At 35.0% G+C, this 19,061-nt stretch overlaps 1 protein-coding gene across 2 annotated transcripts; it reads right to left on the minus strand.

The window, feature by feature from the left end:
* Positions 1–5,528: 5,528 nt before the first annotated feature.
* Positions 5,529–17,129, minus strand: LOC134841420 (cholesterol 7-desaturase nvd-like). 2 transcript variants are annotated; one of them, XM_063857395.1, is made up of 7 exons: positions 16,999–17,126; positions 15,566–15,967; positions 9,332–9,532; positions 8,851–9,023; positions 6,754–7,011; positions 6,267–6,443; positions 5,529–5,914 (listed from the first exon to the last, which is right to left on the minus strand). In XM_063857395.1, exons 2-7 carry the CDS (start codon positions 15,963–15,965, stop codon positions 5,624–5,626), a joined length of 1,500 nt encoding a protein of 499 aa, XP_063713465.1. In that variant the 5' UTR covers positions 15,966–15,967; positions 16,999–17,126; the 3' UTR covers positions 5,529–5,623. The 2 variants fall into 2 exon arrangements, with proteins under 2 accessions (XP_063713465.1, XP_063713464.1); XM_063857394.1 differs by having other exon boundaries at positions 15,566–17,129.
* Between the last annotated feature and the right edge of the window lie 1,932 nt (positions 17,130–19,061).

Genomic DNA, 19,061 nt, shown 5'->3' on the forward strand with positions numbered 1-19,061 from the left:
TAAATCAGATGTCCACCATCAAATACGCACACAACAATTTCAAGAATCCTTACAAAAATTGACAATATCCAACGACAATCTATTGATAGTTTCTCCGATATTTAAGAAACAGATAACAGTGGATATTTAAGAGAAATCAAAAAACATAAATCACTAATATAAATCTTAGTTTTTCATCCATAAAAAAAGAACTCTTAGCATTTCTAGGATGGCCTTATTACATCCTAGAAAGACTGACTATTTTATACGCAATGTATATTTGCAGAGAATTTTTGTTTTCACTCCTTAAAGGAAAATATAAAAAGCTATCTGGCAACAAAAGTAAACACATACGATACTCCAGTATAACTACAACACCCACAAAACCATCACATTTACACATTTTATCAACTCATAATCTCTTACAAATAACATCACAAAATTATAGGACTACATTCTCCTTAGCAGCACATAAACAACAGAACAACGACACGCAACGAAGCCCCTTTTGACGCATAGAATATCAGCCACAAAACACTGATAAAACATATGACCAAATAATAGAACAACCACATACCATAATTTCTGAAAACAATCATCATTTAAGCCCACGATGAGCCGCCGGATTGGATCACTGAGTCGTTCTATTTCCTATCCCTCCAATCTGTACCGACTACTCTCCATCGTACCTCTTCTCCCTTACCAGTGTAGCCCTAATTTTTCTACCATTTGATCCACTTTAAATAACCCTACCATTGATACACCCGACAATTTTTGAGACTCCGAACTAAGCCATACTAATTTCTCTCAAGCACCCTTGTCCCAAAAACTCCCCTTCTCCTGTAGTACTCTCCCCGTCCAAATTTTCACATACCGACGCTACCCCCATTTTATCTCCTCTTCCCAGTCATGTCCCCGATACCCCCAGCCTCATGACTGATAACCAACTTGAGCATGAGCTCGATCGTTTCATACACAATCTGCAACAAATTCACATTAATAACAATCAACCCACTATATATCGATTAAACCACTCCACTTCAAAATCAGAATCATCCACATCATTTATCCGCAACGCCCCACCAAATCGGAAGTACGCTACTAACCCGCCAACATATTTACTTAACCGCCCATTATCACCACGTCTTCTTCGAAGTAATCCTCGTCATACTAAAACACCACCTTTTTCAGCCAAAAACTTTCCCTTCTTCCCCCACTAAACATTTGACAATACAGAAGCCCAGTCCAACATAACGCCTAGGTCGACGAATTTTCCTACGTCCCCACACTCTCCTGGATATCCTTTTATAATTTAAATAAGCCTCTATAAACTCCACTAAGAACAACCCATGACGATAAACTTTGTGACACTATCGCCCACAACTCACAGCTGCACTACACCTCAACCAATTTACTAGCATTCGACTCTCACAAACACTTAACCGCTTCAATGCACGCAGAACTAATCAGTTTTTTATCACGCATATGACCACACGCTACACGGAAGATTCACCATATGACACAGGTCCCGCAGTAAATTCCCCAACTAACCGAAAAAGTCTTTATTAAAACTGACTACATATTTGATTCAGATAGTACTAAAAAAATCCTTGATCAAGTTATTGACCATGCACTTCAGAACATCAAAGTTTACAATTCATTGTTTAGCAAATTCGATCGTTTGCAACTAACTTCTAACTTCCTCATCCCTAAATAGCATGACATTGACTGCTCGCACGAAATCACGCTAAAACCAAGCTTACACACCCACGCATATACCGATTCATACCCCACGCATATACCGATTCATACAACGTCAATTTTTTCATAGCTTCTTATCCCGAAACCTTCATCACCACTACATGTTCATTAACTCCGAATATGACTCATCCTATTTTAATAACTTCACTTATTGTATTAAACCAACTAGCCTTCACGGCATCCTCCAAAACGATGATTGCGTCCACCAAATGTATACATTTTTTTGTCCCTTCACGAATAATCTCTCTCTTCAAGACACGTGCCCCATTATCATCATGAGTGCATCCAACCTGTTGAAATTCCCCATTTAGAACAATTTCATAAGACTAAATGTACTCACAAACTGTATAATCTAATACAAAATACTAACCACGAGCTTTCCGCCACGATTGAAAAAGTTAAAATCATCCGCACACTCCAACTCTTTAAGCCATATTTACGTACTAAAAATGTCATTCGAATGCTCGCAAAACTTTAAATGCACTCACCCAAAAGACAAACTAAATTTGCCAATGGACTTTTTCGGAGCCAGACCCTCAAAAATATGCATACATAGATCTCACTTAATAACCTTCAATATTTCATTTACCATTTTTACACGTGTGTCTCATCATTTCCATTTAGATTCACCACTAACTTTTCTTAAAACAATATTTAAAATCTAAGTAAAAAATTTTTTTAATAAAAAATGCTAACAGTTCATTGTAAATTTACAAATTGCAATTAAATTTATACGCAGCACTGTATTAAAATAATTATGCTGTGAATTCCTTATACGAAGTCTTGATTTAATAAGTAAAGAATTGGGATACAACAAAACTTTTTATATGTGCTATATTTTATAGTTTTTACATTTGCCGTTTGACGCGCCCACTTTTTACGCACTCTTTCCACACAATTCAACGTTACTCGCCACTGTAGTATTTGAGAAATAAATGAATTTTTAATATAGAAAACTAAATGATAACAACTTTAAATTGCTTTCACGCGTTTCAAATTTTCGCTTAATTCGGTTGGAAGAAGCAAATAAAACTAAGCTTAACTAACCAACGCAGCTTACTAACACCACCATACCAACGACAAGTACAGGAAAACTTCACGGTACCCAAACCAGATTAAACTGGATAAAGTACACTTTTGAACTTTTATTTAAAAGTTTCATTAAGACCACATCAAACGCTAATGAACTAAGAGAAAAAGATACATTCAAAAGAACAAAACAACTGATGAAAAAGAAAATAAAGGTTATCAACAATTACAGACTCTTCTCACAGAGACGGAAGAAAGTAAACTCCATCTGGCCTCACTCCCGAGCAAAGGATGTCCTGAGCATGCTCTATAGCCCACATCAACCACCGCGCTACACCCACGCTTAAGACAGGCACTACTATTTTTGATGAGAGTAGCAACTGTTACTCTTCTTTCTTCACTCTTTTCAAACAATCAACTCAAAGAAGAAATAAAGATTTTCTCCATCCAATCTTTACTCGATCAAACCTAAAACTTAGAAACTTCCCAAACCCCGTATGGGTGAAACCAGATCGAAACAAGTATTTAATGTAATCAATTATATTCTTGATAATTATTACTGTAAAACACTAAGAACTAACCAATCATGATCCATGACAAAAACTTACAAGAATTTGTAAGACTGAAACTACTAATAGTTTCAGCCAGTGAAGAGTAAATTTAACTTAGTAAACATTCGCTCTTCCTCGCTTTTAACCGCGCTACAAAACCAGTATATACTAGAATTATTGACACTAAGAAATATAAGAGTAAGATTAGAACCAGTATTAGACTAAAAAATTGCACAAATCTATCCGGCCGAAATTAAGATAACGTGACGAGCAGTTGGTGTACCTTATTCGAAATTACTCTATGAGAAAGCCACCCCGGACTTAACCCACCACGTTGCGGCTCATAAAAAAAAGAGAAACGATCTTGCTGTAACTCAAAAAACGATCGCTTCATTAACTCTGCAAACAGCGATTCCTCAAAAAATGGGGAGACTTGCCTTTTTCTGTGCTCTTTAAAGTTTCCATAGCGTCAATTTTAAAGACTGTAACTCAAAATGAAACTAATTTAAATTTTTGTCAAAAAGTACACGTGTTGACGTCTAACCAACAAATGGAAACGAACTGCAAAAGAAACGTACAAGTCGATGAATCCATAATTTGCCCCCCCCATCAATTCCTTGGCCAAATTAAGCTAATTCTTCCACATGACACTCATCATTTTCATATGAAGATACCGACATACATGTAAAACTTTACGGCCTTAAGAGTTATATCCTGGCAGTTTGGTAAAAGACACACACACAAACTTCTTTAACTTATTATGAAGAGATAAAAACACCATTTTAAACTATTTTTAATACTTCTGGCAAACCATTCATTTTATTTGTCAAAAACTCACCGTAAAACTTCAATTTTTTCTAAATAAAACTCAAACATGGAAGCATCGCCGAATGTTCCGAACGCACTGATTTGAGAGAAAAAGATAACTTTTTTGTTCATTTCTCTTCTAAATTTTTGGTTATTTTTTTTGTTTCAAATAAACGGCGACTGAATTAGATGAAAACTGCAAGAATGAGAACTTTTGCTCGCTAAAATAAAGTCAAAACTGGTATTGAAATGAAGCTAAAAATTTTGTGGAGAGAGGAGGTCAGCCTCTCAATTATCGTATAATTAAGTTTGCCAACCGAACAAATTCAGACCAACATTTCTCGACAGACATTTTTTTCGGAAATGTTTTGGAATTAAAATCTCGACCAATTGGACTTGAGTTTGATACCACACTTGATACCCTACGCTTGAGTTCCTTTCATTTACTTTATGAAAGCGTCGGAATAAAAATTAAAACCGGGTGTTGAAAAATTAGCATCTTGTTGTTGAAAAGATGAAAAACAATAGTTTTTTTTATCAATTAAGTTAATTGAAAATTCTCGGGTGTAAGCTATGACATTATAGTAAAAAAGAGTGAGCTCAGACATTGAAAAGAGACAAAACTGACAGACAATCAATTAAAAAATGCTAAAACATACACGCCAAAAAAACAGTATCTTTCTGATGTGATATGTACCATAGAAAACGAGCCTTATATTGGTCAATTAACTAGTTATATTGTTGAAATAAAAATAACTTCGGTTGGTATACAGTCAAAACTGGTTCACTCAAAGCATGATTCAACTTCTCATTATTTGGGTTTTAATTCAATAGAATGAGTTTTGAAATACCTTGTAGAAACGAAATTTTGACAACAATTTTGCTACAGAGAGTCGCAAAAAGTTCGAACATAGAGAATTGATCAGTCAACCTCGATCAATTTACAAATCTTTAAAAAATTTGATGCAAATTGGGGTTTCAGACCATCAGCGGATTTAGGGGTTGGGGGACGGCCCCTTCCTCAGGGATTCGACCACCTGCCAACCCAAAGGGTCCCCCCTAAGTACTAATTTGAGATATCCATTTTTGACTGACGGACCCTAAATTTTTTCTAAAGGCGCCAATAGTTAATAATTTTGAGGGGGAAGCGCGCGTTAAAATTTTCAAAGCGCGATTTTTTTGCCTGCTTTTTCAAAATTTGCCTGCGGTGCAAATAATTTGGCCAAAACGCATTTTTTTAAGCTTTGGGAGAGCTTGTAAAATCAATTTAGTCAATCGTAAGTCGATAAAAAAATTTCAAAACTTTTTTGACTGTCATAAAAATCTTAGATCTTCAGTTGTCTAAAAAAAGTAGCTTTTGCAAATTTTTTTCGAAGGCAATAAATTTCTTTTTTAGCTGAGTATTTTTCTGTCCGAACTTTTTGCAACTCTATATAGCGATGCACCAAATGATGTTCCATGTCGCTAAGAAGTTATTATACTAAGTTATCGACCAATCACCAGTCAAGGTCATTCGGCTTCTTCCACCCTGATTTGTCCGCGTGACCATTCACAATAATACTGTTCTCGGTGACCTCTTTATCGCTGGTTGTGGACTGCACAACTTCAGCCGATTTCTGTGAGTATTTCGGATTTTGATTTATCTCGGCTGAGTCGTCTTTTTTGGCTACTGTGGAGTAAAATTGCTGGTACCAATTGCGATACTTTCGGATGGGTCCGTCGTCCTTGATCAACACTGGATTCGTCTGGTACACTTTGTGATTCCACATTGATACATCTCTCTCAAACTTGAAACGAAAAAGATCTGACTATTTATCAGTCCATAGATATAACGACCTATGACAAGCAATGCCGAACTTGACGATCATTCGATCGATGTAAAAAGAATCTGTTCATATCTCAAAACAAAATTACATTCAAAAAATCACTATCCTAAAACCTTAGCGTTACACCTTTTTTGTAACGCACATTCTTTCGCAGCTAGCTTTTTTTGCAAATACTCCTATGAGTTTGAGAAGCCTGATTTTTAATCTCTGGTTGAATTGAAAACTATATAATGACAAATTCACAACTGAAAGGTTATACCAAAAAATACCAAGAAAGTTCAAACGCATAATTTTTTGAATCATGTGGACTGACCTGGAAGCGTTCACTCTGGAGGTATAGTTTGGTCAGTAGGAGCTGGTTGTGTGGCTTGGCGATGATGCGGTGGGTGACCCTTTGAAGAAACTGTTCCTCCGGCTGGATGGTCTGAATGAAGTAGCCCTGGAATAGCAGTCCCAGGTCTATCTTGAGAGACACGTAAGCTGGACCCATCTAAACAACACAACATCCATGCGTAGATTATCGTTTTAAAACAAGAAAATATAAGACAAAATATATAAGAAAGACACAGTTCACGCCAAAAATTATCCGACGCTTTTTAAGGATGTTTTTTTTGGTTAATTGGCCATGTTAAAAACAATTTTTGGCTTCTCTTTGACCAATTTTGAAGTTCCGTTTGAAAAACAAAATGATATTTAGATACATTTATGCGTGTTTTCGATTCTCGAAGCCTTTGAATTTAGACCGTAACTTTCTGGTTTTGAAATGCTGATTTATTTTTTCAAGACGTCCAACTACCAACCTGGCGGACTTCAGCCTTCATTTCATTGAACCCTGGTACCCTGATTGAACTCTGACCAAAATAAGTCTCCAGGTGCAGGTCGAATTTGATCATGTGTTTCTCCTCCCCGTACCCTACAGTCCAGTTCTTGGGCGTCCATTTGTGAGTCATCAGTTTGCCGAGTTTGGACTTTGTTATCTGCATGTCCCCACCCGCTAGCATGTTGTCCTCGTGCAGCATGAAGAAATGTGCGAAGTCAGCTCCGTTCTCGGGGATTTCCTGAAAGCAGTAAGTTTTATTCATACAGTCAGTAGCTGATTGAAAAGAGAGGAGTTGAAGGTCGAAATTTTGGCGTGTTTTTGTCCCGAAAAATTGCGTGCAGAGCAGAAAATCTTGAGGCAAAATGGTGTCTGTTTTAAGGAACCTCGCATGCATAAACAATGACATGCATAAATCATTTTTGTTTAGCGTATCATACTACAAGAAAAATATAAATTAAGTACTATCTAAAAACCGCAACATTTTAGAAAACCAAGAATGTCATCAAAGAAGTTGAACAATATTGTAAAATACTTCAAAAAAACTGACAACAAAGTTCTGCGGTCATATTTGAAGTGGCTCGAGAACAAAAAAATACTTTCTATCGGCCGCTGAAAAACAATCAGATAAAAAATAACGTAGTAGTAATAAAAAATCTTACACACATTGTATAGATAAACTTGCAGCATGCTTAGAAAACAAATGTTTCAAAGATAAAAGCTTTGAAAATTAAAAAAAATGTTTTAAAAATGAACAATTTTTTTGATTGAGAGAGGCAATATTTTCCAATGCGAAATTAAAAATATCGCCAACAGAAGGTTGGAAAAATTTCAAAGAACAATGAAACCAAAAAAAAAACATATCGAAATTTTTTGAACCTTTTTCAACTTTTGAAGAAAAAAATTATATCAGGTTAAAGCTTTTTGAATTTCAAGAACAAATTAAGATTGATTCTTCTTTGATAAAATCAACCTAATTTGAGAAAACAATCAATAAGAATAAAATTTATTTCACCCTTTCGTGACCTTTACACTTTTGCTGTTCAATAGTGGAGTTTGCAAAGGAAAATGAACTGAACTTAAAAAGAAATCAAAAGTCAAACCGCGAAAAAGTAAATTTGAGCCTGAACAAACTTAAAAACTTTTCCTGGAAAAAACGAGAAAAAAACCATCGCGGCCTATATAAGATTCTAAACTATGTTCATCGATTCTTGAACTGCACATATGCCTATGGGCATTCATACGTGCATTAATAAGTATGAGTGCACTTCTGTAGATATTAGAGCAGTTTAATATTTTTTTCTTCAAAGACGAAAAAAAGATACCACCAAGACCTATAAAAGATGATATAACTTCGTTCTTTTGCACTTGAAAAAACAACACGTACATTCATTGATTAAAACATAGCCAGCATAGAGTTGGAAAAAGAGTCAACGAACGCAAGAAAACAGAAAAAAATATATTCTGACTTGTTTGTTTGAGAAATTCAACTTTCGAGCTGCAAATAAAAAAATATATGACCTTAAAGCCAGTTGAATTACAAGAACACTTTATGATTGATATTTTTTTTGCTAAATTTAACTGATTTTGAAAAAACTTGATCGAAAGGTAAATTTTTATTTCGCTGGGGAATCTGAAAATTAATTTTTTTTTTCGAAACTAGAAAACGATCACGTTTGCTTTTTGTGACCTTTACACTTTTACTGTTCGATAGAGGAGTTTGCCTCCCTTTTAACAAAGGAAATGAACTTAAGTTAAAAAGAAATCAAAAGTCAAACCGCAAAAAAAAAGTAAATTTGAGCCTGAACAAAATGTAAGACTTTTCCGTTAAAAAAATAACGAAGAAAAATCATCGCGACCTTTATAAAAGTCTGAATTACTCAAAAAACAATCGACTCTTAAAAAACAATGAATTAAGTTTTACTGGCCCACGGGTATCCTAGAGTACTTCTCCTGAAAAAGAGGAGGGCCTAAAAAGTGAAACTGAAACAGCTCATTAAAAACTAGAGATCTCGTATATTGAAAATTTCCCACCTGAATAATAAATAGGTCTTGAACTTGGAGGTTAGATGTCTCTTACAGATATGTGGCAGTTGATGGTGTGTGTGATTTGGCCTGCTTCGTAGTAGCCCTCGTAGTCCTCGATCGGGTCGATGACCCAGTCTGGCTCCGCCTCCTCCGAGTGGAACCACATGAACACTACCCCGTTCCGCTCCATCACAATGTGCGAGTTCACACGCGCCTGCTTAGGGTCTGAAATTATTGAATTTTCTTTCCATTTTGATTGAAGATATCACATTCAAGCAAACAATATTCATTTCTCAACGAAAAAAAAACAACGCGCGTCATTTAATTCAAGCTTGATCGTCTTCAAGAAATTTTCTGGCAAGATATTTTATTTTGATTTTTTGTCTAGAAAAACTGACAAACTTTGCTTAGAAAACTGTTTGAAAAACAATTTGTTTTTCGTCATGAGATTTGGCTTCATAAGGTTTGTTTAGTTTTTTAACTTTAATAGAAATAATGATGAATTTCAAGTTGTAGATCCGAACGAAACTGACATGTAGTGTTGGTGGATGTGGAGTAGGGAATGTCCACACACACTCCGTCCTCTCCCCTGAATGTCCATCCGTGGAAAGGACACTGCAGACAGTTGCGGATGACCTTGCCCAGCACTGACATGTTGGCCCCCAAGTGGGGACAGTAGGCATCCACTACATAAGCCACGCCATCCTCTCCGCGGAAAACGGCTAGGTTCTTATCTACAAAAAAAAACGTGAAAAAGGTACCATAGCTGCTACAGCTTGATTAAAACAATGAAAAACAATGCTAGACAGCGTATGTAAGAAATTTTGAGGCATAAGCGAGGCAAAAGCTGCGAATGGCAATCAATCATTACGAGGCGAAACTGTGCACTGGATAGGCGCACAATTTTGTGTCTGTATGTTCCTGGATTGCAGAGACAAGTCTTTAAAAAATGTTCCAAAATGTAAGTGGATTCCACTTAAAAAATTTCAGTAGACTCCGCGTACAAATACCTCTAACGTTAATTTTGTCGGCACATTGATTTTGTTGCGGATTCCGCAACGAGTGAATATTAGTAGTTGTTCCGGAATCCGTAAATGTAAGCGGATTCCGCAAATGTAAGTGGATTCCGCAAATTTATGCGGATTACGCTTACAATGAGCGGATTCCTCTTACAATTTGCGGAATCCGCTTACCGTTGCGGATTCCGCGACAACTTGAGTTTACTAAACACATATATTATTATTTGCTCATGGATTGCACAAACTGGTTCCGGATTCCACACATTTTGTTGCGGATTCCGCAAAGTTGCCTGTTTTTGGAGCGATTTTGAGCAATACAGTGTTTTAACTATTTGTCCGTAGAATCCAAAACAGCAGAGAAGATCAAAGAAAAATTAGCAAAGTTGCGGATTCCGCGAAAAATCTAATTTTTGCCTGTTGCGGAATCCGCTTACAATTTACAAAATGCACAGTTTGGCCTCGTAATGATTTTTTAAATGCGATGATTTATAATTTTTCCGAGGGTGAAAGATTTTCAACAGCGGCAACTACTAACACTAAATGCTATCATCGGGTTTGAGAGCTTACAATTATTTTTGCAGTCAAATCATAAAAAATTCCTAGCCTCTACAAAAAATTGTGGCTAAAATTATCAAGCAAAGCACCAAACCATAGTATCTTTATAGCTTTTGAAACCCACATATGGCAAATATTCGAAGGATAAATCTTCTTTATCAAGGACGGTCAACATAAACTCCTTTGAACCTATCTTGTGGTACTTAACGCATAATAACACTTCGCCATTAACTAATTTCCATCAAACAATCCATCTTTTCAGAGATCCAGTTTATGAGTTGTCCCAAAAAAAGAGCAGCCTATTAAATTCTTATTTTTTTTCATCTTCAGAAATCTTGAACGAGATAAACTTCCATAACTGGCGAAAATTAGAGAAACTTAAAGAAATTTAAATAAAAGGGTATTTGGCAGACGTGCGGTTTTTCATTTATCCAACGATTCTGAAAATCCACCTATTTTTCAGCCAAAAGTTAAATGTAAATTTTTGCTACGGGTGAGCGTAAAGTGCTCTTCATATGGATTATAGATTCAAAACAGGAGCTCGAAGCATATTAACGCTGCCAGCATAAAATTGAAAGTGTCAATGGATAAGCTTTTGTGAGCTTATAAGAAACAAAAATGATTTAGCTTGTTGAAAAACGCTTTTTGAAATTGTTGAATTTTCGACTGATAAAAGTCATGCTAAAAGTTCTTTGAACTTCAGCAATCTTTTATAATTGGTAATTTTTTTTTAATTTAAACTAACCCAATAAAAGAAAAGTTGGTTAAATGTATTTTTTATTCCGCTGAAAAACCTTAAGCAATCAAAAATTATTTTCGAACCTAAGAGTCACTCACGTTTTTCATGCCATTTGCACATTTGTAATGGAGACTTTTAATGGATAAATTGCATTGCCTTTAACAAATGAATTGGAATAGAACTAAAAAATCAAAAAACAAACCACAAAAAATTTCTTGAAGAAAAAAAACGCGATCTAAATGAGTGCCTTTCGTTAATTGACACTTTCAAAGCACCAGAATGAAAAAAGAGCGAGGACCTAAGTTATTTAAATTTTTTTGACTGAAGGACAGTTTTCACAAAGATAACATTGAAAAAAATGCTTTGTACTCAGAATATATAAATTTCAAATTTTGGAATCATCAAAAAGCATGACGAAATTTTAGGACTTCAGGATTGACACGTTTCAGACGAACTCACTCTTGCACTAGTGGAAAAAATTCAGCGCTAATTCAAGTTTTTACTCTCTGAAATGCAGGATAATTTTGTCCAGCAAGCACAGTTTCCCAGGATAATATTGACCAGCAAGCACCTTGAAATTAAACTAAACTTTCAAAAAGACCTGAGTTGAGCTATTCAAGAAGAAATCACAAAAATTTAGTTGAGCTGAATTACCAGTTTATTGGTCTGAAAATGACATTTTTCACCAATCTCCGCAAAATTTTTAAGCTGGGTCAAATTGTAGACAGAGGCGAGCCTGAGCTCAAAATTAATGAAGATAGTTGCGAAAAAAAACATGCCCAAAGAATTGAATGCAAAATCAGCATTGGAACAAAATTAACCAAGCGGTGTCAAAGTCAAAAATATCTGAGCAGAAAAGCTTCGAGCCTATTTTTATTAAATTCGAATCAAATAAAAAATTTTACGTCCGCATTCCCCTCGTAACACAACACAGGCGCACAAAAACATTTTTGCGCATCAAACAACGCAAAAAGAAGCTAATAAGTCAATAAAAAACAAGCCGAAACCTATTAAACTGAAAAAAACTATGAAATAAAGGAAACTTCAATCAACCGATAGGTAAACCTACAACCAAATTAAGGAAAGGCAAAGGGGAGTGTAAAAATTGTGTTTACTTTGAAACGACCCAAAACTATAGTAATAAGCCAATAAAAATAGGCCGAAATAATTTGGGCAGAATAAAGCTTTTAAGCGAAACAAAAAAAACGCGAAGTCAAGGCAAGTAAATTTACAATTGCAGGAGTAAATAAAACACTAAAAGCAACATTAAAGAAAAATACTCGCAGCAAAACAAACAATTATAAGATGCGCAGCTAAGCCTACAAAAGACTAGCAGACAAATAAGTAACCGAAACTTTTATTTGAAAATGAATACTTCCCGTTTGAAAAAAACAGGCCCTGGTTAGATTAAATCCCAAGAACTTTGCCAACCCAGGCGTATTAGTTAACTCCAGGCTAACTGAGACGGGAAAACGAAGATATTTGAATTATTTATGGAGCAAGGTACTACTAGAGATGAGTCCAGATGAGTCCTATGAACAAAGGATAAAGAAACAACCTATCTTAGTAAAGTTTTCAAGGGTAAAGAAAAAGTAAAGAAACAGCCAAGTTAAGTAAAATTGTCACATTGATCAACATTTTCTCAATGAGACAGTTTCCTCGCCATATGAACAATTTTTTTACTCCGCTTATTCAAACAAAGAATTCACTCCGATGGAAAACCTGGACTAGATAGTGAAAATGGCCATTCTTAGACCCGGAACAAATGTTAAATCTTTGGAACTAAATCTCGATAATTTCAATAAAAGTAGCTCTAATCAATTTGCTCTCAAACTATATTGAGTTTCAAAAAGATAGTCCAAAATCTTTTGTGAAAACAGGAATATTGCAGAAGAAAAACCATAACACTGCGCTTTTTTGTCCGATAGAGCATCTACTTTCTTAACCGTTAAAAAGTTGAAACCGCCAACAGCGCATATAATTAGAACTACATCACCATAAAATAAGCGCAAGTAAACAATTAAATTTTCTCTAAAATACCCATATGACCGAATCAGCAAAAAAAATTATTGCTAGAAGGTAATTCAAAAAATTGCAATGTGATATGGAAACCATTTGCAGATGGATACACAGAGGCGAAGTTGCACTTTGCATAGTCAAGCAACAATATGACCGATAACGCTACTGGGAAAAACTGAATGGTTACAAAACTTTGAGTCTACAAAATTTCTTATGTGACACACGCCAATTATGAGTCCACATAACTGCTAAAAGACGCAAGCCAATTACGACGCATTAGCAGTACCAGTCAAATAGAAAAAAAAATTTACCAACTAACATGCCTCAATTTATAGAGCGGAAGCATTTTAGCTAGTATACGAAAAAGTTCATTAAAAACATCCGAACCTGCCCAGGTTCGAACCCTCATATTTTGTTGCGGATCTCCTTCCCTACCTCTACGCTACAGATCCTCTAGGCTAAAGAGCTATCTGTAATATAAAAGTCTGTGTTAATATCCTTAGCATTGGCTGTACTTGATGGCTGGTTAATGATCAAAATGAGCACTTTCAAAATGAACACATTTTGTCGCAACAATATTTGCTTCGCAACAATATTTCCGACTTAGGTTGGAAACAAAGAGAGTTCATACTATAACACAAGCTTTGCTTGTATAAAAACGAAGATTCCAGGCCTCTACCAAAATGATGACAAGTTTTGAATATTTTTCGAAGAACATTTCCTTTGAACGTTTTGCTATAAAAAAATCTCCGCATAAACTAGAAAATAATCTTAAATCGAGCAATACACAAATGGTTTCTTTTTTGGGCTCAAACTAATTATCCGCTAACAGAAGGCAAATGAGCCTAACTCGACTATAAAACATCATTAAACAGGCTAGCTGATCAAATTAAACTCAGAGTCAGATTAACCACATATTCCCTATTGCCTACTTTCAAGAACCATTTTGGACAACATTTACTTAATTAAGACTTTCAGCAAAAATTTAGAAGCCCTGAAATCATAATTTGAAAACTTATAGACGGTAGCTCAGATAATTTGTTCTCGGGTGATATAATTTTGCATAGATTCTAATAACAAACTGTCGACACCTGTTTATAAATAAGACTTTCTAGATAGTAAAAACCCAAATTTTTGGTTAAATTTGTCCACTAGTGTAGCTTTTTAAGACAAACCGACATCCGGGTCTAGAAAAACTGATGTTCATCATCAACAATAAGTAATCGATTGGCGTAAAAATGTGCCCGAATAATGGTAGCTCACGAAATTGCAAAACAATCAAATAACAAAGATAGCCGGTTGCTGACCGGCTACCCTTATTCCGACTATTGTCTTAAAAAAAAACATTTCTTTTTTCAAATTAGTGAAAAAGGATTCGAACGTAAAAAAAGCAATTAGGCATATTTGACAATCATGTAGAAAAATGACGAGAAAGTTTTTGATTCCCAAATTGGCGCTAAAAACTCCTAAAACTAGTTTTACTCAAATAAAACTAAGTTTTCATGGATTAAAGTAAAAAAAAAATAGGCTATTGTAAACCTGCACGCTCACTTTATTAGCTTGAAATTGGAGCAAAATCAAAAATATCAAGCTGGTTTTTCTCGAAACTGAGAAATTTTTTTCAAGCCTGCACGCTCACCTAATTAGCTTGAAATTAGAGCAAAAATCAAAAATATCAAACTGGTTTTTCTCGACACTAAGAAATTGTTTTTCAAACTTTTGTGGTACCTGATTTTCATTGGAAAAAACTTTAAAAAACACCCGAATACAAAGTTCCTCTACATTTTTCAAATGGTCGGAACAACAAGCAATTTGTTGGAGGCATTTTTTGGTATTTTTGATTACGTCTCAAACGGCATAATTCCCAATTGGCATTAAAATGCAAAAGTTCCCAAATTCATAAGATCCATGCAACAGTTGCGAATAATTTTTTTCGAGAGAGCCTGATTTGTGAACAAGGTGCAAAAAATAGCAAAGCTGGGAATTAAATAGTTGATTGTTTTACAAATTAAAATCAGTTTTTAGAACTTTTATCATAAGCTTAAGCTTGCTGTTATTCCAGCCAGCACAATTTCCACTCAAGAATTGTTTGGAAGCAATCAATTCCTAATCATTCATGTTTTCGATCTCATGTGTAAAAAGGATAAATAATCTTTAATAGAAATCGTTCGAGTTTTAGTGGAAACTTTAAATGTTTGCCGAACAAAAATTATTTTTATGCCATTTAGGTATTTTGTCATTTGAGAAATAAACGTAATTATATCGATGGTAATTGACATCACGCTCTCGATGAGCAAAAAACTTTATTCGTAATTCAAACTTAAAGGAGATTCAAAACAGAAAGCCTTTGCAGAAGAGTCTTTATTCTTGATTCACTTCATGTGTAACATCACTAAGTTAAAACTGCAGTGTTTTTCTGTGTGCTGTTGACTTACCTAAAATATTGACCGGTTTCACTTGGCCCTTTGCCAAATCAGAACTCCTACACACGCTATACCACCCATTGGGGTACTTGCTACTAAAGGGCAGTTTGCCATACTTCTTCCTCCTCATCATCTCATTGGCCCACTCCATCTTGCTAATATTTGATCTCTTTGGAGGATACATCGCTATGTTGTAAAACGGCACGAACAGGTCCGTTTTCACGAATAAAATTGGCATGAATTTTAACACTACGCTGATGCTAACAAAAGAAACCACTAGTTCCGTGAAGGGATATGCGCTCCAAAACTGGCTAGTGATGGCTAGATAAAGTTGGTAGAATAGGCAAATGATGAGACCCAGAGTAATGAACGAAAGAATGTAAGGAAGAGTTGCATTTTTTACGCGACCCATTTCTGTTAAAACAGGAAAATAATAACTTGACAATGACTTGGTTATTTTATATTCTGTTGTTTTGACAAAACTTGTCAAAACAAATAGGCTTTTTTCTCGAGGCAGTAAAATATATTTTAAATTTTGAAGCTACTAAGTGCTCTATAAAATTATTGAAGAAAATGTAATTGAAGATTCAATTATTCAAGAAGCGCTCGGAATGAAACTTGAAGAGAAAACCTAATTTAGATACTTTTGAGGAAGCTTAACAGACAGTACAGGTGTACAGTTTTGACAAAATTGGTGCCATTATATTTTAATCAGATTTCGTTTTTCTGGCCATCAAAAAAGATGAACTATGATTGAACTTCAGATTTGCGGCTAATTAATTGAAAACTCCATTTGCCTTTATAATTAAATTGAAAACATTAAGTTCTCAAGCGCAAGTTATTGACCAATATTGAATTACAAAAGGCCAATGAATTTGAAAGAAAAATTTTCAAAGAAAGTTTTGAACTTAAAACCAACATTTTTATGAAAGATACATTGCTACCTCAACTTATAAATATTTGATTTGGTTTCTTGGTTGCGCAATTAATCAGAGAAAAACTGATATTTTATTGACGAGAAGTCATTAACTTGCTAAGAAGTCAGCTAATGGTTTGCTTGCGGATGTCGTTAGCCAACATTTGTACGAGGATTAAGTCAAACAAAAAACTGCATTGTAAGCAGATGTGACGTTGATTTGAAATAAAAGCGATTCTTCAAGGAAATTAATAAAACGTACAAACACACACCTGCCTTTAATAATGACTGAATCGTTTGTGCCTAGTTGCACAATAAAATACACTAGGACAGTTCAGATTTATATCTTGGTAAAAATATATATAACTGAAAACGACTACTCCTGTATATAATAACGAACCATGAACGGATATTTATTTTTATTGCATCGAATTCATAGTTTTAGGAATTTCACAATTGCTAAGTAATGAACTTGTATGTATAAAATTAACACTATTGTTTTGGAAAAACGACTTGAAATATTAATTACAGAAACTTATAAAATTGGACAGAAGATAAGTTCCGTTCAAGATTTCCACTGAAGCGGCACACCCTACGTAGTCTTGCTCACTTTGTTTATTGTAGACCACCTATGGGTGGCCTTACCCAAGAGACATTTAGACGAGCCAAAAATACACAAATTCACAACTGATTGATTCAGAAAAATAATAGGGCAACTTGTGAAAAAGATTAAAGAGAACTTAAGTATCACTACCCTCATGCAGCATGTAGGTCGAAAAAGTAGTTCAACGACCTTGAACTCCATAATCGCTTTGATAAGTAGTCGAAACTATTTATTTGCCAGTAAACAAATTCGAGCTTTGAAAGCAAAAAATGTCCCAGAGTTGAAGTCTTGCCTCTGTCTCAAGTAACGAGCAAGGATACGTTAGGATTCGCTCTACCAAACTCGTGATTCAGATAATTAGTCACTATGCACTAAGCTTCAACTTATGCCGATATAGACTAGGAATAACAGCTACTAAAGCTCATGCATGCAAAACAGGTCATATTAAAGATGATATTAGGTACACACACATACCGTCATAAACGGAAGATTTTATATTACAAAGACGCAAGGTAATATTTTAATGCTAAGGCCTTCGATGTTCCGACAACCGAAAGTGAGGCATAATCTCAAGTAAGATATCATATTAAAGCCCTTTCAAACATGAATCACGTTTATTTAGGTTTTGGAATATTTTCACGCGCTCGAGAGACATGTCTGGAAAATTTAGTCAATAAACGGTAAAAAAAAAGTCAATAAACGGAAGTCAACAGAATGAGCTACAGAAAAAGAGAGCCAGAGAAATTATTCTAATTTATATCACAGGAGATCTTCGCAAAAAACAAAGCAAACAGGATCGAGAAAAGGTAAAGTTAAGTGAAACAGAGGCAAAGCGGAGCTTCGCTCCACTTGCGATACAGCACAAAATAAGAAAAAAAAAACGAAATTTGCGTGTCTCGATAAAAGATAACTAGGGGCCTAGCTGAAGAATCTCTAGAACAATTTATGACTGGCGCTTTTTTGATAATATTAACCCAACTTGGAAAACTGGATCAACAGGTAAAGTTTTTATTCCGCTGGAAATCTTAAAATTAAATTCCACTTTTGAAATTAGATATCCTTCACGTTTTTTCGCGCTATTTCCACGTTCGTAATTGGAGAGTGCTATCTACGTCACTTTCAGCAGATGAACTTCAATTGAACTCAAAAAGTGCATGTATACCTAAGTGCATTCATAAATGCATCAATATGTATGAATGCACATCTGTAGCTATTAGAGACTTTTAAGACTTTTCCTGAAAAAAAAACAAAAAAGCAGCAAGACCTATATAAGAGTCTTCACTGCGTTCATTACTCGGATTTGGGAGTGTAGTTCTAGAGAAACAAAAAACTTCAAAAAGCGGTCTAAAAATCTAAAATTTTGATTTTTCCGAGTGCCATAACTTTTTGTATACAAAAATTTGGTCGTAGCCAAATATGCAAGGAACTCTCCTACTAACCGTTCTTTGGATTGAACTAAATACTTCAGATTAAGCAGGGTAGTTTTCGAGAAGAATCAAAAAGAATTAAAAAAAAATGGTCAAAACATCAAATAATTGTTCTTTCCGAGGGCCTTTTTTGAGTTTAAAAAAATTGGGCTGAGTTGCTAATGCAGGGGCACTTCCCACAAACAGTTGTTTTGATTAAACCTTAAAAACTCACATTGTGTTTGAATTTATTAAAAATTAATACATCCGGCAAGTAAGCCGACAAAAGTTGGGACGAAATCCATGAAGTCGACAAAAAAAATCAATTCAATTCTGAAAAAAATTCCCAATAACAAACATTGCATCCAGGAGTTAAGTATATCAGCACGCATGAGCATGTCAGCAAATGATTCAGCTGACTTGTTAAACTAGTTGTTAACCCGAAAACAAAAGTCTACATTCCGATTTCATAACTCTTGCTAATCGCAAGCGTAAAAAGTAAGTTAAATTGAACATTTTTTTTAAAAAATCGCCCTTTAAGGGATCCAGACCCGCGACCTTGAAGTTAGATACAAGTGTCCT

This window comes from Symsagittifera roscoffensis, chromosome 3, assembly GCF_963678635.1.
Source record: "Symsagittifera roscoffensis chromosome 3, txSymRosc1.1, whole genome shotgun sequence".
NCBI classification, from domain to species: domain Eukaryota; kingdom Metazoa; phylum Xenacoelomorpha; order Acoela; family Convolutidae; genus Symsagittifera; species Symsagittifera roscoffensis.

Excerpts from the sequence above, each read along its gene's own strand:
- LOC134841420 (XM_063857394.1), bottom strand. The coding sequence starts at position 15,965 with ATGGGTCGCGTAAAAAATGCAACTCTTCCTTACATTCTTTCGTTCATT. Across the intron at positions 9,024-9,331 it reads CACATCCACCAACACTACAT|ACCCTAAGCAGGCGCGTGTG; the intron begins GTCAGTTTCGTT and ends CAATAATTTCAG. Across the intron at positions 5,915-6,266 it reads TCCAGAGTGAACGCTTCCAG|TTTGAGAGAGATGTATCAAT; the intron begins GTCAGTCCACAT and ends TTTCGTTTCAAG.